This window comes from Petaurus breviceps, unplaced genomic scaffold, assembly GCF_028583685.1.
Source record: "Petaurus breviceps papuanus isolate PSGF00001 unplaced genomic scaffold, PetGlider_PUasm1.0 178, whole genome shotgun sequence".
In the NCBI taxonomy this organism is placed as follows: Eukaryota; Metazoa; Chordata; class Mammalia; order Diprotodontia; family Petauridae; genus Petaurus; species Petaurus breviceps.
Genome location: NW_027185777.1, coordinates 18601838 through 18628918, shown reverse-complemented (window position 1 = coordinate 18628918; position 27081 = coordinate 18601838). Strand labels below are relative to the sequence as shown.

Here is a 27081-nt window from a genome sequence, read left to right as displayed (position 1 = left end):
TATATTTATAATAATATACATGACAGATATATAACATAATAAAATATTATATTATGTATTTTTATATAATTGTTAAACAAAGGGTAGAAGAGACCCACACTAATTGTAGAAGTGTCCTTGCCTGGACTGTCCATTTCATCAGCTTTCCTGCAAACTTTCTGGCATGCTACAATTTCTCATGAATTGTATCACCCTCTGCTTTCTAGCTTTCTAACTATACAGGGCTGCCTGAGTCTTGGGATGACTCCACTTATGCCTTACCCTCTGCTCTTTCCCTTGCCATTGCTCCCTTACTGGTAACACTGTCTTCACTTCTCTATCTTGACCCCTTGACAAACCAGTTAAATGTGATATTTTCCTTTTCTCTCCAGCCCCTTGCCCTGTTATCCTGTCACTGCTATTGCTCTGCTAAGCCCTAACCTTGGATTAGTTCCACCATCTGCTGCCTTTGCATCTCTTATTCATGTACTGCTGAAGAATGTTAGAGAAAAATCATGAAACACTATTGACTGGGTCCGCCGCAACATGGCAATCCCTTTATACTTCCCCAATTTATTCATTGTCCCACTCATCCCAGCAACTTTTCCAAACCTTTTCACCCCTCCTCAAACTTCCCATCCCCCACTCTCCCACTTATCTGAGAATCTTGCCTCATATTTTGCTAAGAAAAATTGAAGCCATTTGCTGAGACCTATTTCTATCCTCCTCATCTCACTGCACACATAAGCTTTCACCCACTGTCCTCTCCACCTCTGCGTTGTTCTTCCTTGCATACAGTACTCTCTCTGTATTCTGGGCATTTTACTGGCTTCCTGGTTGTTTTCAAGGCTCAACTAATATCTCACCTTCTGTAAGTAGCCTTTCCCAGCCTCCCCCACTCTTAATGCTAGGATTTTGCTTCTGAGATTCTTTCCAGTTTGTTCTTCACATGCCATGTTTGTCCAGAGTTGTTTGTATGATGTCTCCTCCATTAGATCGTGACACTGAGGAAAGTGGCTGTATTTGTTTTTCTTTGTATGCCCACTGCTTAACACAGTGGTATATAAGTAGGTACTTAACAAGAGCTTTTTGAGCTGGTGACTTAATAACAAAAGAATTTCAAGTATATATATAATTAAAAGCTTTTGCATTAACAAAATCATTGAACACGGAATAAGAGAAACTATAGAGTGGGACAAACTATTTGCATCAAATATTGATAAAAGTCTGATATCTCATATATTTAGTGAGTTGGTACAGATATATAACACTGAGAGACATTTCCCAGTAGATAAGTGGTCAAAGAATATAGACTAGTGAATTTCATAAGAATTGCAATGCGTAGATGATCATATGATAATACTCCAAATAACAAGTAGTGAGAGAAATGCAAATTAAAACAACTCTGCAGTTTTTGCTGTGTATATTGGCAAAGATGACAAAAACAAACCAAAAACAGTTAATGTTGGCAGGACTATGTGAAGACAGATACTGATATGTAAAGACAGGCGCACTGATACATTGTTAAGATATGATCCAGCCATTCTGTTTATCTTGGTTTTGAATTATGCAAGGCAGGTGATTAAACTGTCCATATTCTTTTACTGAATCTTCCCACTACTGGACATTTAGACAAAGGAAGTCAAAGACAGAAATAAAGTTTGAATAGATTTCAAAACCTTAATAGCAACATTCTTTTTTTTTGGTAGCAAAGAACTCAAAGTGAGCATCCATTGATTGATGAATGCCTCAAACAAGTAGTATATGAATGTACAACTGAGGAATTCAGAGAAGCATTTATATAAAACATGCTTTTGTATGAATTGATGCAGAGTGATATTTATATCACCAGAACCAGAACCAAAGCAACAACATATGTAATAACTCCAGTGATTTCAGTGAAATGATCACTAAAAAGAATCCAAATTCAGAGTAGGTGTAAAACTGTTCTCTGAGCACTCATAATGAAGCCTCTCTCTCTCCTTACAGCTGAGACACAGGGAATTGCTAGAGTAGAATGCTGCATACATCACCATTTGCAATTGCTGTATTGGATCAGTTTAATTGTTTTTCATTCTTAAAAGGAAGGGTTCAATCTGGATCATTTTTCCCCCAGAAATCACTATCTTATAAATAAAACAATTTTAAAAAATGTTTAAAAAAATAAAAAAGCTATGCTGAAAGAATGAGAGGAAAGCTTAAAGGACATTGGGAAGATTTTAACATGGACAGGATTTACAGGAGTGATTGGACTTTTATTGGGAAACAAAGTACTCAGGCTGATGAAATCAAAGTAAAAACAAATTCAAACAGTGTTCTTTAGCATCTATTTTTGCTTACTAGCTCAGTCAGGAAAATGATAGTTGTGATGATCTGAAAATTTGTAAACAAAAATGTTTTACTTCGTGAGGTAACTATTAGAATTTAAGTTACTGTACAGTAAATACATATTCTTATGTTTGTACTAAGTCTCAAATAGTGTGAGAAGGATTTTTATTAATTTACTGTATAAACATAGAAATGTGGATAACAGATATTTGTTGTATTGATTTCATTGCAGAATTGTAACTTTTGTTTGATACAGATTTTGTACCAAATACATCTGATGATGAAAGGAGATATAAAATAGGAAACCAGGCCAATGTTGGGATGTTTAATTTGAACAAGCTGTTACAGGTTTTAAAACCCTTATTGGATCCTAGTCAGAAGCAGCTGTGAGTATCTTTAACCACATCTTTATATTAAAGAGATAAGAATTTCTGTAATGAACATATGTTTGGAAAAAGGAGAGGTCCTAAAATTTCTTTTAATTGTTTTAAAAAAGAAAGCCATATTATATTAAGTTTCATAGCTTTGCAATAAATCACATACATTGACAACCAAACAAAGTTTTAAATTAGATATTGAAATTTTATTTAGGAGAATAATCATAAAATATTTTATTTCCTCAAAATATTGCAAAATTTTATATAGTAAAAAATTATTGACTCCTTGAATGTATAAATGAGTGGGGCTAAAATTTATAAAGTAATAGTTTCCTAAACAAAGTAATAATGTAAATAAGGGGTATGTATAGGAATGATTAAACTGCTTAACATAAAAGATCGAAGACTTATTTACCTACTAAGAAATATATTCTGTTCATTAAAGCAGGTCTCCTATGGTATCTTTCTTAGCCTGGCTATAATTAGAATTCATAAAGTATTTGACCATAACAATGGTAATTGTGTTTATTTGAAAATATCCCATAGCTTCCCACTACTTGGATTGATTCTTTGAGATTCAGAATTGTAACACCAAACCTATTCCCATGTGTTTTTCCTCCTCACTGGAGTTATTTCTTGAAACTTTTAAATGGCTATCTACTTTCTATGACAACCCTCTGTTTAAGAGACAGGAAAATAAAAGTAAAAAAGAAATGTGGGCAAAGGTAAAGTTGGGGGGTGCAGGGAGATGGAGGAGAAAAGGATATTGTTTTCTTTTACCATCTGCTATATCAACCTCCTTGGCTTTATGAATCTATTACAAGTTCTCATATATCATGAAGAATAAAACAAGAAGAGTAGATGGGAGAAGAAAATGAAGAAACAAACTAACAAGTCTTGTCGAAAGTGATTCAGTGCTCTATAAGAATTTGTCCCATAAAGTATTTCCAGCATTCATCATTGGACTCTACTGAAATTTTGTGAATACAAACCAGTTTTGAGTGGTGTGATACTTAGGGTACATTTTAAGAATGAACTAGTCAAATGGGACAAGTTTGCTTAAGTTTATATACTCAGATAAAATCTTGAAAATGCGTAAGCAATTATATGAATTACTTGAAAGTAAGGATTGTTTTGTTCTTTGCCTTTGTAGCCCTTGAAGGAAGGGAAGAGAATAAGCATTTATATTGCAGTTGTCCTGTACTCGGCACTGTACTAAGTGCTTTGGTATCTCATTTGATCCTCATAACAGTCCTATGAGATACAGGTGTTAATAATATCCTCATTTTACAGTTGAGGAAATTGAGGCAAAGGAAGTGACTTACCCAGGCTAGTAAGTGAGTATGGATTTGAACTCAGCTCTTCCTGATTTCAGGCGCGGCTCTCTATGTCTGTGCCAGCCCCCTGGATGCATCAGTACCTAGCACAGAGCATGGCATATAGTATGTGCTTAAATGCTTGTTCATTGGCTTACTGTGTAATTTGAAATAAATAGAATTTGATTTGTGTGAAGATTGACTTAGACTATGTACCCTTGTACACTTAGCATTAATTCCTTGGTGTTAATTTGGGAAATAATATGGTATTTCTGATGTTTTTCTGGGATGTAAATTTTAGTGATATGGGGTGAGCTCTTGGTATAGTGGATAGAGTTGGCCTCAAAGGTAGGAAGATGTGGGTTCAAGTCTTGCCTTTGACATGTAGTAGCTGTGTGACCCTGACCAAGTTACTTAACTTCTCAGTGCTCTCAATAACCCTCAAGACTAGATGAGTTGCAGAAAAGCTATTGACCTACATTGGTTGAAGGAATTTCCTCACCTGGAAGTTCCTGGTATACTAATGAAATCAAAGGTCAGTTCTTATCTCTTTTCCTTTGCCACATAAACTCTTATATAAGCTACTCAAATACAAAAGGAGAAAATTCCAAATGACTTCCATTAGATCATTGATATTAAACAAATAAATTTGATATTCATCTTACATGCTAATGATATGCTATATTTTGCTTTTACTCTTTTAAGTAATATTTCATGGGAGCATGACTTATATGACATTAAATGCCTCCCAAGCCTTTAAGGATTGTATACATGCTGTTGTTTAGTTGTTTCAGTCACGTCTGACTTTGTGGTTCCATTTGGAGCTTTCTTGGTGAAGATAGAGGAGTGGTTTGCCATTTCCTTCTTCAGTTCATTTTACAGATGAGAAACGGAGGCAGATAGGGTTAAATGACTTGCCCAGGGTCACACAACTAATAAGTGCCTGAGGCCAGATTTGAACTGAGAAAGATGAGTCACTGTATGTACTGTGCCATCCAGCTGCCCCAACGTATGTTATGTTAGCCTATATGTTAGCTATTGTTATAATATCCAAAATTCATGAAATAAACTTTTTAGTTTTTCAGTCCGTTGTCTACAAAATGAGACTTATTCAGTCAGTGAACAAGCCTCTTATTTGCTGGCAGGAACCATCCCAAGCACTGAGGATACAAAGGAAGGCAAAAATAGTACCTTCCCTTAAGGAGTTCACATTCTGATAAAAAGCTTCGTGTATGCAAGGCAGAGGGAAGATATAATCAGAGGGAGATCAGTAGCATTGGGGTGGGGGCGGGGAGGAGATGGTGGTGGTGGTGGCTGGAAAGGCTTCTTGTATAAGAAAGGATTTCAGCTGCCATGAAAGAATCTAAGAGGGAGAGTGAAGATACACAATCAGGAGATGGAGTGTGTTATGCAGGGAAAAGAGGCTGGTGAGATTGGAAGGGTTGAAAGCCAAACAGAATTTTATATTTGATCTTGTAGGTAACAGGATATGATTAGAGTTTATTTAGTATCAGGGATGCATAGTTTAGTCATTATCAATATTGCTAAGCCAAAATTAGCATAATTTTGGGAGTCATTGTTGTATAAATTCTAGCATATCAATAAATTGATTTTCATCAATCAAATTAAACATTTTAAGTGTCTCCTATAATATATACAATGTATTGGGGTAAACAGTGAGAATACAAAAATTGAAAGAATACACAGTTCTTGTCCTCAAGCAATTTATGGTCTGGTAAAGGGGAAAGATGTTTTTTGTTATGTGATAATGGTTTAGATTTGAAATGGTGGTATTTCTTTAAAGAATAATTATACAATATAGTTTAATTATTTTGTTTTCACAGTGCTGCTCAGATTCTTGTGGGATATTCTACTCAATATTACACAAGGTATGTCATTTCTGAGTACAGATTTTTAATGCTCTTAAATACTTTGAAGACAGTTCTTGAAAAATTAAGTTTTTAAAAATCTTATTGTGACATCTACTTTCAGATTTAAAGAACTTTTCAAAGCCAAATTGGGTCTCCTTGGTGAAAAGGAGGGTGATGATTATTTGGTTGCATTTCTATTACACGTAAGTCTTGTTTTGTTTTGAATTGATAAATATTTGAACCATTGTTTGATCTATTGGATACAGAAGAATGTGGATAAAAATTGATAGAAATGTAATTACTTTTATTAGCTCATGGAAGAGACAAAAGCTGACTTTACAATGACATTTCGGGAGCTCAGTGAGATAACTCAGGCCCAGCTAAAGGACTTCAACATTCCTCAGGTATTAATGTGTGACATTTCACTTTTCATAATTCCATTTTAGGTATATTTATTGTCTTTTGATTTCAGTGCTACCTGCACATTGTATTAATGTCATATAAGTGGGATAAAATTCTTCCATTCTTTTTTGTAAAATAAAGTTTACAAAAATGTAGGCCAACCATTTAAAACCTATCAATTGCTCCTTTTTGGTTATTGTTAGTGTCACCTTCCTGCCCAGATACTAGCTCCACCATAATTTGAATTCAGGATCTTAGAAGAAAATTAGTAGAAAAGAAATGATAAAGAAAGGAAAAAGTAAGGATTGTAAATGATTAGATGATAATAGCACTCTAAAGTCTAGCTCTGCATTCCTTTAGGAACATCCACTTACCTTTGGACCCCTCTATTTTTAAAATTTAACTATAAACCTCTTTAGATTCTTTCTTCTAAATTTCCTAATCCTAAACTCCTCAATTGAACTATTTTTCTTGCTGTAATTGGATGTATTCTGTACCTGGAATTCATATTACGGGCTACTACATACTCTACTCTTGATTCCTATCTGCTCCCAGCCTTTAAGGAAGTCCCACTATGAATCTAAATTCTGGGATACTCTATGTACCAAGAAATTAAAGAAATCTTTCCTTAGGTCCTCCCTAGTGGATTGCTTTGTTTTTTTCTCCCAAGTACATTTCATAGACTCTTGAATTTCATTGCTTAATAGTCATCTTAGGTTGCCTTAACTTCTGTAGGGCCTGAGATGAAAAGTAAGTCACAGACTCCCTCATGGGCTTCCTAGGGTGAGGGTTGGGAATCACAAAGATAGGATCTCATGACCCTACCTACTTTCATTCCCAAATACTGGCAGGAATATTCTTTTTCTTGACCTGATTTCTGGATTCTAGAGGTAGTGACAATTTACTCCTTCCCAGTGCCTAGCCAGTCCTTAAATGGAGGTATCTTCATAGCCCCAAGAAGGGTTAAAGGTGAATTCTCCTCTTTACCACTACTGTTGTTGAAAAAAGGCATGACCTTCCCAGATCTGGAGAGGAAGGCAAACCCAGCAACAGATTAGGGACAGGTTGCTGGGACCATCAAGACCACTGGAATATTTATTCAGAAGCTAAGAAACTACATAAAATTTGTATTCTGAGATTCATTTTGACAATTACTGTCAGCAGTAGTATTTATATAAATAAACCTTTGATTATAAAACACTTGATTAGCACTTTAAAAAATAATGCTGATTTTCTTTAAAGCCTTTATTATTCTTAGGGAATGAAGCTGGATCAGAAAACATCTTTGCTATAGAACCATGTTCATTTTCAGTTCATTCCTATCTGTTTCCATGACAGAAGAATAGTTAAGAAATCTTGTGAATTTTAAATAGTAGAAAAAACATTTCATAATATTTGTCTTCCTTATATCAGCTACATTTTACAATCTAGTAGTTACCTGAAATCTGTAATTTGTTTAGGCTTGAGAGAAAAAACATTCTGTCCAAGGTTTTTGGTAGTGCCCTGAGAGGCTCAGTAGTCAGAAAAGTCTGTGACTATCAGCAGTTCAATTAATTTATATGTAGAGATTTGATAATTAATAGGAAGTTTGAGTCCATGCTTTATTTTCTTTATGTTTTCATTCCTTTGTATGAAAAAGACCAAATTGCTGCTTCAAATTGATTTGCCCGGATTGTTCCTCACGCCTGAATGCTCTTCTGCCTTTTAGAATCACTAGCTTCCTTTGAAGGCTAGCAGCTCATATGCCACCTCCAGGTTCCTGAGTTCAAGTGCCCTCTTTCATTACTCTCCCAGATCTTCTGTTTCTTTTGTGTTTCTTAAAGATCTACATATTGTTTCCTTGAGCACATGAGCTGTTTCATTTTTATCTTTCTATTGCTCCTGGCACACAATAAACACTTAATAAGTGTTTGTCATCTGCTTGGAAAGCTGAGGTTTTTGTATATTGTGTTTCTTAATCTGCCAGTTAAAGGCATTTAATCTTAGAATGATAATATGGTCAAAAAAGAGATCTTCTGAATTAATTCATTTTAAAATAGCATCCTTTTCAAATAACCTGGATACTCTGGTTCTTAGCATTGAACAGTAACTATTAAATGTGCAAGGCACTATGCTAGATACAGAAGATAGTACCAAGAAAAGTGTGCCACAGGCCTGGCCCTCATTGAATTTAATCCCAGTAGAGGCAATTAGACATACATAAAAAACTGTAATACCAGCTAAAAAGTGAAAATGCTGCGAGGAGGCATGAAGTGCCAGGCAAGGTCACCAGAGGGATAAGAAGTGACTTTCTTTTTTTTTTTTTGGAGGGCAGTTGGGGTTAAGTGACTTGCCCAAGGTCACATGGCTAGTTTTTCTGTTGTGTCTGAGGCTGGATTTTAACTCAGGTCCTCCTGACTCCAGGGCAGGTGCTCTATTCATCACATCACCTAGCTACCCTTAGAAGTGACTTTCGTCTAAGCAGAATCAGGGAAGAACTTAGGGACTTGATAGCACTTGAGTTGGGATCATAGAATCAATCAGTCTGTTATTCAGTAAACACTGATTAAGCACCTACTATGTTCCAGGCACTGCTCTAAGTACTGATGATATGAAAAGAGGCAAAGGATAGTCTCTGCCCTCAAAGAGCTTAGGGTAGTTGGGTGATGGAAAGTAGTAATTTGGGTGAATGGGTCATGAGCAAAATTTTGTGTATGCTGCTAGGTGCTGATGAGACACCAGCTGAAAATGTGTCAGAATCATAGAAAAACATAAATGACCAGTTTGAAGGGAATATGAAACGATATGAAAACTAAGTAGTAGTTTTATAAGCATCTGAAAATATTTTTTTCATTTAGGAATTTTGGGCGCTAAAAATACTTTCAAGGCAAGAACTATTTTCTGACTGGGTGACCCTGTACCTTTTGAGACTGAAGAGGTAAGGTAATCCATTCATCCTAGAAATTTGTTAAAACACAACCTTATATACTTATCAATATAACTTTTTCTGTTCTCTTGAGTACTTTGCATTGTTTGAACTGCTATGTTAACCATTTATCCAGAGGTCACTTATTCAGCAGTTTCAGTTACTTGAGAACCTAGCTGAGAACCGGGAAATAAGTAAAAAATTCACGTACACAGTCAAAGCATATGCCCTAGTCCATGTGTTAATAGTAACACCATCATCATAGGTTAACTCCTAAAACTCAATTCAGGGGCTGTTTACTTTTATTTTAGTCACAATTCTGAGAGATTGATTATTTGGTTTCCAAATGCACAACAGATTAGAGGCAATACAATAAGAGGCTGAGGAAATGAAAGTTCTGTGAGGGGTAGCTGTGGTGGGCAGGTGTGTGTGTGTGTAGAAGTGGTAGCTGATGATTTTGATAGGGAGGAGAAGGCAGGAAAATTTTGAAAAGCAGACAAGCTAAAATATTTATTATAGGGAGAAATAGCTTCATGACAGAAACATAGAAACTGATGTTTCATGGCAGTGACTAAGTCCCTAGGAAAAGGCTAAACTTACATTTATTAGAATGTGAGTTTTCAGTCTTTCCCTGTTGCCAAGTTGTGGAGTGAAGGTGATCCTGAGTTTTCATCTAAGCCAAATAGGTTGGGTTGTGATGTACACTGGTGAAGGGAGTACCCTCAAGGACAAAATTACAGATCTTTGTGTAAGGCAATGTAGAGGGACATGGGAGCCCAGCAAATGTAGTGAGGTTCACTAGTGGTGGGGCCTGTCACTTTAGGTGTTTGGAAAGGAAGCAGAATAGATACTTCTAGCCTCTTCTCCCCCTTTTCCAAGAGAGACTTTCATTCCTGCTAGGAGAGGGGGTTAACAGGCTAGATGTATATCTGTCTGCTTCCTTGAATATTGTTCATCTAGGGGATATGATCAGGTTTCATCTGATTGTTGATTGATTTGTCATTTGCTCTATATCCAAAGCTTGACCCCTTTCCTACCTAATACCACTTCCACTGTGAACACATGTAGAGAATAGCAAAGAAACCCATTTTTCCAAATCATAGCAAAATAGAAATCAGAGAAAGTATGCATCAAAAAATATACACTAGACAGTATAGATAAAGGAGCTCTCCTATTAAGCGCAGGATAACTCCACTCAATCAAGATAGAGGATCCTGGATATCACCCAATGGTAAATCCGTCTCCTGGTCTCTAGACTAGCAAATTAGGGATAAGGTATTTTGTATTGGCAAAAATGGAAAATAAGGGGATGCAAACAGTTAGCAAATGGCTGCATAAATTGTGGTATATGAATGAAGTGGAATACTATTGTTCTATAAGAAATGAAATAGATTTTTAAAAGACATGGAAAAATTTACATGAACTGATGCACTGAAATAGGCAGAAACAGAACAATTTATACTATGACAATATTCATATTATAAAAATGAACAATTCTGAGGACTCTTACAAACTGATGAAAAATTAAATGAACAGAACCAGGAGGACAATTTACACAATAATGATACTGTAAAAACAACTTTGAAAGCTTTAAGAACCATGATAAATACAATTCATCAATATAACACATTTACGAATCCAGAGGAACAGTAGTAAACCATGCTATTAATTTTTAAAAATAGATCGAGAAGTGGGGGAGGGTTGCTACAGAAATTGAATGTTGCATTCATTTTCTTTTTTTTCTTATCCTTTTTTTGGAGGTCATCAGGGTCAAGTGACTTGTCCAGGGTTACACAGCTAGCAATTCAGGTCCTCCTGATTCAAGGGCCAGTACTCTATCCACTGCACTACTTAGTTGTCCTGCATTCACTTTCAAATGAAGTTACTGTATTATTAGTTTTACTTAACTTTTTTATTTTATTACAAGAGACCTTGCAAAATGAGAGTACTCTGTAAATGTCTATAGAATAAAAATAACACATCAATAAAACTTTTTTTCTCTTTTTGGAAGTGGAAAGGCAGGGCAGTTGGGGTTAAGTGACTTGCCCAAGGTCACAAGACTAGTAAGTGTTAAGTGTCTGAGGCTGGATTTGAGCTCAGGTCCTCCTGACCTCAGGGCTGGTGCTCCATTCACTACGCCACCTAGCCTCCCGCCAATAAAACTGTTTTTAAAAATAAAAAGTAACAAATACAAATAAAAATAGACATAATTGATGATCAGTTTTTCCTTTTATATGTTCATATTTAGTAACATGAATGATTCAGATTCCGGAAGAAGAAAAAGAATGACAAGTAAGTGAGTGAACTGATAGATTTAGTTAGCTTTGAAAAATATTTTCAAGCAACAAAAGTTTCTAATTTGAAAATGGTTATAAGGGAACTGAGTATTTATTTAACTAGAATGAATAAAGAATATGTATAAGCTTTGGAATAAGGATTATTTGACATGTTCTCTATTTCATCACAGAATTTTTAAGTTATTTTATGGCATACTACCTTCATTTTAACAAGTTCATTTCTCATATATAAATTGTTTTCTCTCTCTTTATATATGTATACACAATATGTATATATGTGTATTTACCTGGGGTTGTAGAAATCCTGGACCATCTCTCACTTCCAAGATATAAGGAAGGATCTGGTCTTCCAGGCGTTGGAATCTTGATCCAATCTTCAGTATTCGATTTCACTTGAAATGGGAAATTTAAAATGGATTTTTGAAATCTTGTGGAATTGTGAAGAAAGTACTGATGATGACATAAAAATGGTGTACTGTTTCTTCTTTTTTTAGCTTTCTTTTTAAATTCTGAATTTAAATGGCCCCCAAAAGAGATCTTTAAAGCAGGTCACAAAAGAGGATTGTATATGAAACCATCAGTCTCGATAGGATACTGCTTGCTTTAAAAAAATGTAACAAATTACATGTGTTTATTACCTTGAAAACTGCCTGGCAGAGATAAATGAATAAATAAACTTCCTTCTATTTTCTTCTCTGCATTTTAAAAAATATTACACTCTCTCTCTCTCTCTGTCTCTGTCTGTCTCTCTCTCTCTCTCTGTCTTTCTCTCTGTCTCATTAAAAGTTGAGGAAAAAAATAAACATTGTCAAGCAAAACAAATACACACAGACAACATATCCAAAAATGTCTGTCTTTTTCTGCATCCTGAGTCTACTACTTTTGTTAGGAGGTGGGTAACATACTTTATCACAGATCCTCTGGAGATATGATTGTTCATTGCATTGATCAGAGTTTTGAAGTCTTTTTGAAAGCTATTTTTCTTTATAATGTTGTTACAGACCTCATATAAATTGTTCTTCTGATCCTGCTCACTTTACTCTATATCAGTTCATACTAGCCAGAATGCTCTGAAATGGTCTCTTTTGTAATTTCTTATAAGCTAGTGATGTTCCATTACTTCCCTAGATCATAGTTTGTTTAGTCATTCCCAAATTCAGAGGAACACCATTAGAATCTAGGTCTTTTAAAATTTTTCCCCCTTTTAATCTGCTCTTCAGGATCAGGAAGTTTGGTTTTGCTTACCACTATTGCCTTCCCAGTATTATAATTTCTCTTAGCCCCTCTTTTGAGCCCCTACGTGTTACCCTGTTGAGATTGATGTCTTTCAACATGAAACTCTGTGTGTGTGTGTGTGTGTGTGGTTCAACTTTCCTTTGTCTGTTTCAGATAAGTGTGGGATTTAGCTGATGTCCACACTCCTGACCTCTTCTTCCATTTTGGTATATTCTTCTTATGCACTTTAGCCTAGGGGCAGGGAAGATCTTTAAATTTGCATTTCCATTACAACCCCAATTATGAAAACTAGGAAATTCTATCTTCTTCCTCATTTCTATATTAGTGTATTCCTTTTATACTCCTTTCCTTTTCCCCTCTTTGAACTCTCAGAAAAGAACATGTCCATCACCAGAACCTGTTTTTCTTATTTAACTTTTTCATTACCCTTTGAAGACAATAATGTTCTAAAGGGCCACTTGTTTCTTTCCCCTCTGTCAGAATGTTAGCGCCACATCATCATACATGCCCTTCCATTTACTCAAATAAATTTACCTTCCTTGGTTTCTCTTGACTTTTATGTTTGCATTTCAAACCTACTCAGCTTTAGCCTTTTAATAAGAAAATTCTCTATTTCATTACAGGCCCTTTCCCCCTCTCTGAAATTATACTCAGCTTTTCAGGGAAAATTCTTGGTTGTAATCTTGATTGTATATCTTTTGTATGTCATGGCATCCATTTTCAGGAATATGGAGCAGTAACAAAATATAGACCACACGTAAATGATCCTAAGGGAAAGCCAATATTGTATGCTTTTAGAATACTGTAGTCCTGTTGTAGATATCCTGTCATTTATGGTAGAAACTGCCTGACTTTGGCTCCTTGGTACTCAAATTTCTTCTTTTTGGATCCTTGCAGTATTTTTTTCTTTGAAGTGAGAGCTCAGGAATTTTGCTATGACATTTGCGAGGTGATTGGTGTACTCTTTCTGTCTTCACTTTGCCCTCTAATTCTAGAAGATCTAGACTTTTAATTTATGATTTCTTTAAATATAGTGCCCAGACTTTTTTATTGTTGTCTTTCAAATCATGCTTTTCAGGAAGTCAGTGTTTCTTAAATCACATCTCCTTGATCTGTTTTCTAGGTCAGTTGTATTAATATTAGATATCTTATATTTTCTTGTTTTATTTTTTTCAATCTTTGATTTTGTACTAATGTTTCTTGGTGTCTCATGGAATTACAGATTTCTGTTAGTTCTACTCTAGTTTCTAGGGAGTTCATTAATTGAGTAAAGTTGACTATTTTTCTTTTAAGCTATTTGCAATATTTTCATTTCTTTTCTCCAGAGCCTTTTTTTTTTTATCTTTTAAAAATCTTTTGCTTCATTTTTTTTAGGTATTCTTGTAGTCCTAGTGGAAAAATCCATTTTCCCCCTTGAGACTCTGATTATATGATTATATAAACACTCTCTCCTTTTGGGGGATCTCTAGATCTAGAACAGGTTTTATACAGGATACCCTAAAAGTCTCCCTGCAGTTTTAAGTTTTAATAACTTAGTAGCAATTTAAAGCTGTCTTTGGTTGACTCATCTCTCAGCCTTAAATCCTGAAGTGGGACTTTGTCTCAGGATGAAGCATTGCCCCTTACCTGATTCTGGGTGGGATGGTCAGCCTTGTGCAGTTTTGCCCTAGGTCATATGGTTTCTTGGACTGACATCTACCTCTTCAGGTTAGGCTTCCCTGGATTTTTGAGTTTTAAAGGGTCAGATCTTCAGGGCCTCTTTGGCACCTCAGGTCAAGTACTAGAAATAACAGAATCCTGGGTGCCTGGTGTGTCTCAGGCTGAGCACTGCCAAGTCATACTTGTTGGTTGCTGCCATTCTCTGGGACTTTCAAGGCCTGGCTTTTTTTTTTTTTTTTTTGCCTTTTGGAGGGCAATCGGGGTTAAGTAACTTGCCCAAGGTTGCACGGCTAGTTTTTTTGTGTGGGTGTTAAGTGTCTGAGGCCAGAACCAAACTCAGGTCCTCCCGACTCCAGGGCCAGCACTTTACTTACTGTGCCACCTAGCCACCCCAAGGCCTGGCTTCTGTCACTAATAGGTTTTCTTTTAGGAGCTATCCACTCTCATTGCCTCCAGATTCTCACTCATCTCGGGTTGCACTGGGAGGCTGCTGGCTTGTACTTTTTTTTTTTTGGAGGACAGTTGGGGTTAAGTAACTTGCCCAAGGTTACACGGCTAGTTTTTTTGTGTGGGTGTTAAGTGTCTGAGGCCGGAACCGAACTTGGGTCCTCCCAACTCTGGGGCTGGCACCACCTAGCTGCCCCCGAAATCCCAATTTTTTTTTTTTTTGCTTTTTGGAGAGCAGTTGGAGTTAAATGACTTGCCCAAAGTCACACGGCTAGTAAGTGTGTCAAGTGTCTGAGACCAGATTTGAACACAGGTCCTCCTGACTCCAGGGCTGGTGCTCTATTCACTGTGCCACCTAGCCACCCCTGGCTTGTACTTCTGTTGTCAGACTTTGTTGGTGGCCTTCTTTGCTATTACTATTACCCTTTTGTTTCTGGCTACTTGTTGTATGGATTTTGTAATCATTGCCAGTTTCTTAAGAATTTAAGGTTTTTGTTGGAGTAGGTATAAGGAAGCTGGGCAATCAGCCTTTTTTTCTGGCAGCCACTTTAGCTGGAAGACATTGTCTTAATTTATGTTTGATTTTTAATCAGCAGATATGCTATTTCAGTGAACAGTAGGAAGGGTTGTGTCCTTGGTGCTACTTTGTATCTACAGTAACTGGCATAGAATAGGTAACTTAATAACAGAAATACTTGTTGAATTGAACAGAATTTAAATTAGAATAATGACTGTTAACGAAAACCAAACCATGCATTTAAAAAAGCACACTGAAAATAAAGTCCGAGACCATTTCTTATTAACTTTTCATAATACTCGGCACATCAGCACTTTACAATGTTTTGCATGATGTGTTCAATGATGGTAAGATTTGGTCTTTAATATTTATTATTTATCTCTTATTCAAAGATAATATTACTAGTAATATAGTATTTATGGTTATAAATATTAGGAGGCGATGAATCATTTGTTCTGTGCTTTAAATTTTGTCCATGAAAAGCATCAACCAGACCTAAACAGCCTCTAAGCTGCAGCCGTGGCTGCTTGCTGCATTCCAAAGGATTTCTTCTACACATAAAGGATGTTTTCCTCTACATTTTTCACGGGCCTCCTGAAATCCTTTGGCATGCTGGCAGGAGGTCCAAGGGCTGTAGGTTGTACAGGCCTGCTCTAACCTGCGGGTAGCTGGAGCCAAACAGAGCAAGCTAGAGACAGGGAGTCAGAAATCAAACAGAAGCCTAATTTCAAAGGGAGGGAAACAGCTTGCAAGCAAGGAGGGATCGAGACACATGTGCCGAGGCCCAAAACCTAGTTGAGGGACCTGAGGCAGTATGGGAAGATCTGAGTGCTTGGTTGTGCAGTGACCTGTGGCTCTAACAGTGAGGGCTAACAGCAACAGTGTGACAAGTTTGATGCGTAGCAGAGCTTCATGACCAGAACTTGTCCAAGCTCAGAGAACACCTTGTGCTGGTCAAAGCAATATGATAATTATATGATTTTGCCAGAAAGTGAGATCATCCAGAGGGTAAACACAAAGGACTGTTGTTATGTCAAGCTCAGGGCACAGCCTGTTTGCTGGGCCTTAGCTCTAGAAAACAAGGTATCTCCTCATATCTTGACATTTCTCCCTTTTGACCAAAGGGAGGGGGTCTGAAAGAACTCCCATCCTTCTGGCCAATAAAGGAGAGGCAGGTATAAGCCAAGATGCCACGAGGGGCCAGTTGTTTTATCCCAGGAAGCCAGTTCCTTGAGGAGACCTATTTGGGATGTGTGTCCCAGGTATCAGTGCTAGCCATTGTTTGCTTGCAAGCAGAAAAGAGAGGGGGGCCAAGAATGTAGAGAGAGAAAATGCCAACACACTTGAATCAGGGCCTTGGTGGTTGGGCACATAACAAAAGGGAAGAGGAGAAAAAACTAGGACTGTATACTCAGCCCTCATCTGGAATCTTGGGACAGCTGTTTCATCTGTTGGCTGTTTCTGGGTCCACACTAGATGAACCTTGAAGTCTCTGGAGAGTTCTGCCATTCACTTAGGAGCAGGGGCTTTCTTCAGACGGTCCAGGAGTACACACCCACAAGTTTAGCAGCTCTGGGAGTAGTCAGAAGAACCTTATAAACAATGATTGATTGATCAGTATGGGGCCAGTTTTCAGATAAGAAAACTCCTTGCATCAATCTTTGGATCTGAGTTTCTGGTCAGTATAACATAGGCCCTAGGTTAAAGATCTCTGAGCAGCACATAGAGATCAGGTTTCCCAGCCATGTGGGGCTTAGCTTCAAACAATACAATAAGGTTTTTCATAAATTCATAATCATAACTATATTAAGTCAGGTCATATTAATGGCATGTTACATATCAAACTACTTAGAGGGCTCACAGTGGACTGGTTTTGAGAAGAGTGATTTACGTATCACCGAGGTAAACCAAGAAAACTTAAACATAAACATCTTAAAACAAAAGACCAAAGCAATGCAGTAGTTATCACCAATGTTAATAAACATCAGGTCTTCTCATATCCTAGTAACCCATTCTCAATATCCATTTAGTCAGCACATTCTAGATGTCTCATGTTATCTGGTCCCAAGATATTTTTCCTTGGACAATAAGCTTTTTAAAAGGATGTGATAAAAAATATCAGAAAACTGTCAAACATTTAATGAGGTATATTTCATTTAAAAATATACAGTAATAATATATAATAGCAATTTTTCATTTGAAATTCTTGGCTATTATGAAAGTATATAGGGTGATTTACAGATGTAAGTTCAACATATCAATGATGAGAAACTATCAGGCATTTGCTGTATGTCTGAAGCTCCAGAATATGGGTAGTTTTAATTTATAAGTAAAAGACAAATGAAATGTTAACTGTTAGGGAAACATCAGAAAAGATATGAAGTCCTAAGTTGTGGTTATTGGAATTTTGCTATTTAAGGTAAAAATTCTTAGGACTATAACTTACTATTGTTCTGAGCTTTGATTACAGGGATAGTTGTCTGAACTGTCATGAAGCCAATAGTAGAAAATGGCATGTGCTGCAGTCTGGGAACTGATATTTTATTTCCCCATTATGCTATTTCCTTTCTGAAAAGGAAAAATCCCCTGCTGGTTAATCCTGAGTCCTGCTTTTAATACTATCTGATTACATGATTGACTGTCAGATATGCCTCATGCCTGGAATCAGAGTTAAGGGAGTTTTTCCTCCTGTTATATATACAATGTTATAACTATACCCCTTTTCCTTTTATAGCAAATTTATATAATTAAAAAGTTTTGTAAGTACAGTACTAAATCTATTAAAAAATAGATTGATACTGGAACATCTCTGGGTTACTATTATAGAATGCAAGCATGAACATCTTACAATTTTAACCTCTATTTGTGGTCAAATTATAATATAGGGCTCATATCCTCCTGAGGGGGAAATGATTAGACAAGGCAATACAACAAAGATGTAATGTGAAAGTTTTCTAAATAAATGGAATATAGTAAATGTTGAGAAAACAAGAAGATTAGACTATTTTCTCTATGAGCTATATACATATTTACATATGTGTGTGTGTGTGTGTATGTATATATATATATGTACTTCTGAATTTATCTACCATGAAAATTCAGGTTTTGAGTATGTTTTAGTAATAAGCTCTCAAAATTGGATTAAGGATTTTACATATAAATTAAATTGATAATGGTAAAGAAAGGGAAATTATTTTAAAGTATCTGTCTGATCATTTTAAAGGACAGAAGAGTTTACAGTTGAACCCCCACAAATTTTTAAAAGATTCTTATATATGGAACAGGACTTAGGTAAGGATAGAAATAACAAATGGAATAAAGTGAAATTCTCTGAAGTTTCAAGATTGAAGAACCAAATTTACTAAATTATATTGTCAGAATTATCTAGGCACCTAGATTTGGAACTAGAGAAGCAGAGTTCCCTTTAGGGCTGTCCTGAGAATAAAGCCTGTTGTCCAAGGAAAAATATCTTGGGACCAGATAACAACATGAGACATCTGGAACTCAAAATGTGCTGACTAAATGGATATTGAGAATGGGTTACTAGGATATGAGAAGACCTGATGTTTATTAACATTGGTGATAACTATTGCATTGCTTTGGTCTTTTGTTTTAAGATGTTTATGTTTAAGTTTTCTTGGTTTACCTCGGTGATACGTAAATCACTCTTCTCAAAACTAGTCCACTGTGAGCCCTCTAAGTAGTTTGATATGTAACATGCCATTAATATGACCTGACTTAATATAGTTATGATTATGAATTTATGAAAAACCTTATTGTATTGTTTGAAGCTAAGCCCCACATGGCTGGGAAACCTGATCTCTATGTGCTGCTCAGAGATCCTTAACCAAGGGCCTATGTTATGCTGACCAGAAACTCAGATCCAAAGATTGATGCAAGGAGTTTTCTTATCTGAAAACTGGCCCCATACTGATCAATCAATCATTGTTTATAAGGTTCTTCTGACTACTCCCAGAGCTGCTAAACTTGTGGGTGTGTACTCCTGGACCATCTGAAGAAAGCCCCTGCTCCTAAGTGAATGGCAGAACTCTCCAGAGACTTCAAGGTTCATCTAGGGTGGACCCAGAAACAGCCAACAGATGAAACAGCTGTCCCAAGATTCCAGATGAGGGCTGAGTATACTGTCCTAGTTTTTTCTCCTCTTCCCTTTTGTTATGTGCCCAACCACCAAGGCCCTGATTCAAGTGTGTTGGCATTTTCTCTCTCTACATTCTTGGCCTCCCTCTCTTTTCTGCTTGCAAGCAAACAGTGGCTAGCACTGATACCTGGGACACACATCCCAAATAGGTCTCCTCAAGGAACTGACTTCCTGGGATAAAACAACTGGCCCCTCGTGGCATCTTGGCTTATACCTGCCTCTCCTTTATTGGCCAGAAGGATGGGAGTTCTTTCAGACCCCCTCCCTTTGGTCAAAAGGGGGAAATGTAAAGATATGAGGAGACGCCTTGTTAGAGAAGACAATCTTTATGCTGTCCTTCATAGGAGGGTATTTGGTTTGATTAGGATTAAATATGTTTCACCATGAGGTTTTTTTTGGTAAAAATGTTTATGGGCAATTATAAATACTGAAATCTATGAAAGGACAGACTACCCTTACATTGTATTACCTTAACCCACTGGATAAAAGGCAAAACCTTTTCCTTAGTTTGACCTAGATGTCTACCAGCTGAGATACACACTCTATACTGATTTTGTAGCTCTTATTTTCTATTAGTCATACAGAAAAAGCAGATTAAAATCTGTTCTGACTTGCTTTTTTGGCATAAGAGAGCATTTTTAAAATTCCCTTGCTAACTCTGCAGTTGCTGTTTTATCTTGTTTTATTAACAGCTTCCAAAGCACAGAATCAAAATTAGACATGCCACCAAAAAAAGATGTAATTTGTGTTTTTTGGATATGTTGCAGAGAGAAATTTCACATTTTGTCCTTTTCTTTATAGTTTCCCAAAAGATATTTCTAGAGCTCTTTTCAATATGATGGTTCAAATAATCTGTTTTAATTAAGCTATCTTGTGCTTAAAGGAGCTTATGACTTTATTGATAACTGCAATATTTTTATCCCTATTTTGAGAATTCTCCTTAATAGTGTGATTAGGAAATTTTTAGGCATAGGTTAGTGGGTAAAGTTGGCAAATGTAGGAAGAGACCGTGGGGGAATATAAGGGAAGGCGAGTGTAGTTTGATTGGTGTCCTCCAATTTGTTGCCTCTCCCGACTTTCTAAAGAATTTGGGAACATCAGTTGCAGTGTTAAAGGTGTTAAAGATTTCCTGAAGAAAGAAAAACTTAGTTTTTAATTTACAAGGAGAATTTCCTTTACTGTGTCTTGTTTGAGTCCTCCCTACATTCCAACTTTGACTTTTGGCTGAGTACCTCTGCTAATTAGAGTTTATAATACAGTGTAAGCCAAGGTCATGGGTTGAATCATCCTGTTAATGGTCATTCATTTATTTATTTATTTATTTTTGGCCCTGTGCCTTCCTAACCATCATGCAAATTGTATGTCATGGTTAAAAGGGTGCTAATGCTAGTTGAATTAATGTGGCTTCCTTTGCAAAAAATTTTATCACCCTTATTCAAAAACAACTCAGAATGAATGTTATGTTGACAGTAAGTAAGTAGTGCTATCTTTGTGTATCAAGTACAACACAATAAAAGTACTTTTTTTTCTTAGGAGAGACACCTGGTTAAAACTATTATATAGTTTGAATTCAAATAATTTTAAAGATAAGAGAAGCTCTGGTGCTAGCATCCATTGAAATTGGGGCATCCCAAGCAAAACTTCAGAATTTTAACTTTGGTCAGGCAAAGTGGTATATGGAGGGCTTGCCTTAGAATCAGGAAGACCTGTGATTAAGTTTTGCTCCTGATTTGTTTTAGTTTGTGACTGTTGGCAAGTCACACAGACTTTCAGTGTCCCATGCCCCACCTTAAGACTATAAATGACAGACAAGTTATCTCCCTGTCCATACCAGGAAGCTCCCCACATGGATGATTTTTTCCCCCTTTATTTTGAAATAGTGACTATTAATGGTTTATTCTGACAGAACTACTTACATAATGTAATATTCATTATTTTAAAAACTTTTTGAAAGGTTCTACTAATTTTTCCTTTTTTGAAAACATCAACAGGGGCAGCTAGGTGGCGCAGTGAGTAAAGCGCCGGCCCTGGGGTCAGGAGGACCTGAGTTCAATTCTGGCCTCAGATACTTAACACCCACACAAAAAAACTAGCCGTGTAACCTTGGGCAAGTTACTTAACCCCAATTGCCCTCCAAAAAGGCAAAAAAAACCAAAAACCCAAAATCAACGATCCATAAGGTCCTTTGACTTTAGGGATAAAGAAATAATAGTATCGTAGTAAACTCATAAATGAGTTAAGGCTATTTATCTTAATTTAGGTGTCAATCCTAGATATGTGCTGAAGAATTGGATGGCAGAATCTGCCGTGAGAAAAGCAGAAATGAATGATTTTTCGGAGGTAAGATTGTTGAATTTTTTCTACATGTTCACGATTTTAAGTGCCATGTGTTTTAAACTTTTGCTAGTGTTGGTAGGCTTTTCTAAACAGACAAAAACTCATTTTCATGCTCACAGTCTTGTGATTTGTCTTTTGAAATTTGGTCTTGAGGAAAAGACTTGACATTGAAAAACATTATAGTTGTTGGTCAGTGGTGACACTACTTGGGGTTTTCTTGACAAAGATATTAGAGTGATTTGCCATTTCCTTCTCTAGTTCATTTTAAAGATGAGGAACTTAGACAAAGGGTTAAGTGACTTGCCTAGGGTCACTGTGTGTGAGGCTGAAGTAGTACTCAGGAAGATGAGTCTTCTTGACTCCAGGCCTAGTGCTCTATCTGCTGAGCCAACTAGCTGGTTACAATATTTTAAATAAAGTTTGGCATATATTGAAAAAGGGAATATTGACAACATTTTTTAAAAGTCTGGATCACAAGCCTATAAATTGCCAAGAACTCTGAAGTAAGTTGAGCAAAGTCCTATAGCCAGGGCTAAAATTAGGTCTTTCTGAATACAAGGTGAGACTCTCTACTACATCACATTGCATCTCTTCATTGCATACAGTAACAATTTTAGAACATATATAGAAAATACCTTTATTTAAAAAAATTTTTGTTTAATGTTTTATTTTTCCCCGATTACATGTAAAAACAATTTTTAACATTCGTTTTTAAAACTTTGAATTCCAAATTTTCTGCCTTCTTCTCTCTCCACCCTTCCCCCATTGAGAAGGCAAGCAGTTTGAAATAGGTTGTTATACATGTGCAGTCATACAAAACATATTTTCATTTTAGTTATGTTGTGAAAGAAAACAGACAAAAAACTCAAGAAAATAAAGTAAAATAAAAGTATGCTTCAATCTGTATTCAGGTACCATCAATTCTTTCTCTGGGGATCGATGGCATTTTTCATCATAAGTCCTTCAGAATTGTCTTGGATCACTGTATAGCTGAAAATAGCTAAGTCAGTCACAGTTGATCATCATACAATGTTGCTGCTACTCTGTACACAATACATGTCACTCTGCATTATCTTCTGTAAATCTTCCCAGGTTTTTTTTTTTTTTTTAGGTTAAGGGGTATGTTTGGTTTTATAGTCTTTAGGCATAGTTCCCAACTGCTCTACAGAATGGTTGAATCAGTTCACAACTCCACCAACAGTGACTCAGTATCTCATTTTTCCCCCCATTCCTTCCGACATTTCTCACTTTACCTTTCTGTTTCATTAGCCAATTTAATAGGTATGAAGTAGTATCTCAGAATTGTTTTAATTTTCATTTCTCCATTCAGGTTTAGAGCATTTTTTCATATGGATATAGATAGCTTTGATTACTTCATCTGAAAACTGTTCATTTTAAAAAATCATTTGTCAATTGGGGAATGGCAGTTATTTTTATAAATTTGATTCGGTTCTTTGAGAAATGAGAGCCTTTATCAGAGAAAATTGCTTCTAATTTTTTTCACAATTACAATTGCTAACTGTACTTCTCTTCATCCTAGTTTCCCCTCTGTTTATTTTGTTCTTTCTCTGCTTTCACCCTCTCCCTCCTCAAAAGTGTTTAATTCTGACTACAGCCTCCCCCAATCTACCCTCCCTTCTGTCATCTCTCTTTTCTTATCCCTTTCCCCCCTACTTTCCTGTAGGGTAAGATAGATTTCTATATTCAATTGAGTGTATATGCAATTCCCTCTTTGAGCCAATTCCAATGAAAGAAAGGTTCACTCACTCCCTCTCACCTCCCTCATGTTCCCCTCCACTGTAAAAACTTTTTCTTACCTCATTTATGTGAGATAATTTGCCCCATTCTACCTTTCCCTTTCTCCCAGTGCATTCCTCTCTCACCCCTCAATTTTATTTTTTTTAGGTATCATCCCTTCTTATTCAGCTGACACCTGTGCCTTCTGTCTACATATTCTCCTTCTAAATGCCCTATTAATGAGGTTCTTGTGAGTTACATGTATTATCTTCCCATGTAAGAATATAAACCGTTTAACCTTAAGTCGCTTATGATTTCTCTTTCCTGTTTACCTTTTCACGCTTCTCTTGTCATATTTGAATCATATTTTCCATTCAGTTCTGGTCTTTTCATCAAGAATGCTTGAAACACCTCCATTTCATTGAATATTCATTTTTTCCTCTGAAGGATTATACTCAGTTTTGCTGGGTAGGTGATTCTTGATTGTAATCCTAGCTCATTTGCCTTCCAGAACATCATAGTACAAACCCTCCAGTCCTTTAATGTAGAAGCTGCTAAATCTTATGTTAACCTGACTGTGGCTCCACAATACTTTAATTGTTTCTTTCTGTTGGCTTAAACATTTTCTGCTTGACCTGGTAGCTCTGGGATTTAGCTATAATGTTCCTGGGAGTTTTCATTTTGGGATCTCTTTCAGGAGGTGATCAGTGGATTCTTTCAGTTTCTATTTTGCCTTCTCCCTTTAGAATATTAGGACAGTCTTCCTTGATAATTTCTTGAAAGATGATGTCTAGGCTTTTTTTTAAAATTATGGCTTTCAGGTAGTCCAATAATTTTCATATTATCTCTCCTGGATCTCTTTTCCAGGTCAGTTATTTTTCCAGTGAGATATTTCACTTTGCCTTCTATCTATTTTTCATTCTTTTGATTTTGTTTTATTGTTTATTGATTTCTCATAAAGTCTTTAGCTTCCATTTACTCCATTCTGATTTTTTAAGGAATTATTTTCTTCAGTGAGTTTTTGTATCACCTTTTCCACTTGGCCAATTCTACTTTTTTAGGAAATTTTTTTCTTCAGTGAATTTTTGTGCCTCTTTTTCCATTTGGCTGATTTTGCTTTTCAATGCATTCTTCTCATTTTTTTTTGTACTTCTTTCAACACTTGGCCTTGTCTATTTTTTAAGGTGTTATTTTCTTCATTATTTTTTTTCTATCTTTTTTACCAAGCTGTTCACTTTTTTAAAAAACATTTTCTTGCATCACTATCATTTCTCTTCCTAATTTTTCCTCTTTCTTACTTGATTTTCAAAATCCTCTTTGAGCTACTCCATGGCCTGAGACTAACTGATATTTTTCTTGCAAGCTTTGGATGTAGTAGTTTTGACTTTTTCTTCTTCTGAGAGTATGTTTTGATCTTCATTGTCACCATAGTAACTTTATATGGTCAGATTTTTTTCCTGTTGTTTGCTCATTTTTCCAGTCTGTTAAAGGGGGGCTCTGCTTCCAGGGTGGAGGGTACACTATCCCAAGCTTCAGGGTTTTTTGCAGTTGTTTTCAGAAATACTTCTAGGGACCTGTAAGTTTTCAGCTCTTCCAAGGTGGTGTGATCTAAAGAGATGTGTTTACTACTCTCCTGGCCTGTGCTTTGGCCTTTGAGCAACCACAAGCACTCTTTTCTGCCCCATTCCACTGCAGTCACAATCTCTGTTGTGCTGGTGCTCCTTCTGGCCCTAGGACCTCCACCCAGGACTGCAGTGTGGGCAATGCAACAGAGTCCCACCTCTAGTGCCAGCAAAAAGACCCCTGTAATCTTATTCTGTCTGTGGACCGAGAGCTCCAGAAACAGCCAATGCCACTGTAGATTCAGTGGCTCTCAAGGCCTGCTCCTGGTTTGCTGGAGCTGGGTCTGTGCTGTCACAGTTTGTGCTGGACTATGCTCCACTCTCACCCAGTGTGACAGACCTTTCCTGCTGACCTTCTAAGTTGTCTTTGGCTGGAAAATGATTTTACTCTGATCTTTCTTGCGTTCTTCCACTCCAGGAATTATTTTATAGAATTATTTAAAGGTGTTCAGAGGAGTTTGGGGGAGAACTTGGGTGAGCAGCTGCCTTTTCTTGACTGTCTTGACTCCCCATCATATGTTACCATTTAAATCTTAGCAGTCCATACATTCTGACATGGCAGTCATGTAAAAAAGATCCAAGATGATAAGCTAGAAGAGGGTGGTGGCAAACGTTGGGTTTGAGGAAGTTAGGTGACATGGTGAACACTGAGCCTAGAGGGAGGAAGATCCGAGTTCAAATCCAATTTCAATAGACACACTAGCTGTATGACCCTGGGAAAGTCACTTAACCCTGTTTGCCTCAGTTTCCTCATGTTAAATGGGAATCATAATAGCACCTACCTTCAAGGGTGGTTGTTACAGTCATATGTGCTAATAATTATGAAGTACTTTGCACAGTACCTGGCTAGCTATTATGCTCATTAAAACAAAATAAGCTTGGTTTCATTTTTAAATAATACTATGTATCCAGCATTGTGCTAGGTATTAAATACCCCCACATTTATGTTAAAATGTAGTAATAAAATAAAGGCTAAGATTATCTTATTAGAATTTCTTCTCCTGGGGTGGCTCAGTGAATAGAGCACTGGCTCTGGAGTCAGGAGGACCTGGGTTTGGAAAACTAGCTGTGTGACCTTGGGCAAGTCACTTAACCCCAATTGCCCTCCCCCCCAAAAAAAAGCAAAAAAAAAAAGGAATTTCTTCTCTCTCTCCCAGTGAAGTTTTTATTTGTTCTAATTTTTTAGGTTCATCTTTTACAGCAAGTTCTTCAGCGTCCATTCCAGAAGCAGTCAGCAGCAGAAAAAGCAGGGTATTCTTTACCTACCCCTTTATGGGCAAAAGATCTCAAAGTTAGCTGTTCATCCTGATGAAAGTTGGTACTAAATAGGAATACTTGTTAAACACTGGACTTTTAATATAATGTAGTCTGAGAAATTGTTAATAAGAAATTGCATATTGATGAATCATAGATTTTTATAATAATGTAGTATAATTATATGTGAAAAATGAACATTTATTTACCCAAAAAACACTTAATCCTAAACTCTTCCTACTGAAAATTGTTCAGATCTTTGTGTTTTAATCAGTAATTTGTAAAGACTATAACTTCCAGTAATCACTTGAATTGTTTTTAAAAATAAAGAAATTTTAAGATAACCTTTTAGTCAATTCTGCTAAAAAAAATAATGCCTATCTTACATTACTAACTGCTTCTACAAAATCCTATATTAGATGTCACATTTTAGAGAACATTTCATTTTATGATAGAAATAGCTAATAAGTAACTGGCTGGAGTTTACTATGTAGGATCACTGTGAACTTGAGTGATAGCTGAACAATGGCTGTGGTGGAATTTGTGTTATATAAAGTATTGCTAATGTAATTATTATGAAATGACATTAAATGGAGCAGTGTTTTTCAGGCTTTTGCTTCTGTTTGAATTTCTTTAGG

At 36.4% G+C, this 27081-nt stretch overlaps 1 protein-coding gene across 8 annotated transcripts in view; it reads left to right on the top strand.

Annotated features, from left to right (window-relative positions):
* The window catches only part of LOC138159957 (protein adenylyltransferase SelO-like), a 105955-nt gene that overhangs the window by 30810 nt on the left and 48064 nt on the right, over positions 1 to 27081 (top strand). For 2 of the 8 annotated variants that reach the window (XM_069086337.1, XM_069086341.1), the window contains exons 12-19: positions 2564 to 2693; positions 5845 to 5889; positions 5993 to 6074; positions 6183 to 6275; positions 9111 to 9190; positions 11427 to 11470; positions 21754 to 21833; positions 26376 to 27054. In XM_069086337.1, coding sequence (XP_068942438.1) covers positions 2564 to 2693; positions 5845 to 5889; positions 5993 to 6074; positions 6183 to 6275; positions 9111 to 9190; positions 11427 to 11470; positions 21754 to 21833; positions 26376 to 26498 — 677 coding nt within the window. In that variant the 3' untranslated portion in view covers positions 26499 to 27054. Of the gene's footprint in view, positions 1 to 2563; positions 2694 to 5844; positions 5890 to 5992; positions 6075 to 6182; positions 6276 to 9110; positions 9191 to 11426; positions 11471 to 21753; positions 21834 to 26375; positions 27055 to 27081 lie in introns of those variants that run through there. The other 6 variants (XR_011168024.1, XM_069086338.1, XM_069086339.1 and 3 more) reach the window with 6 other exon arrangements.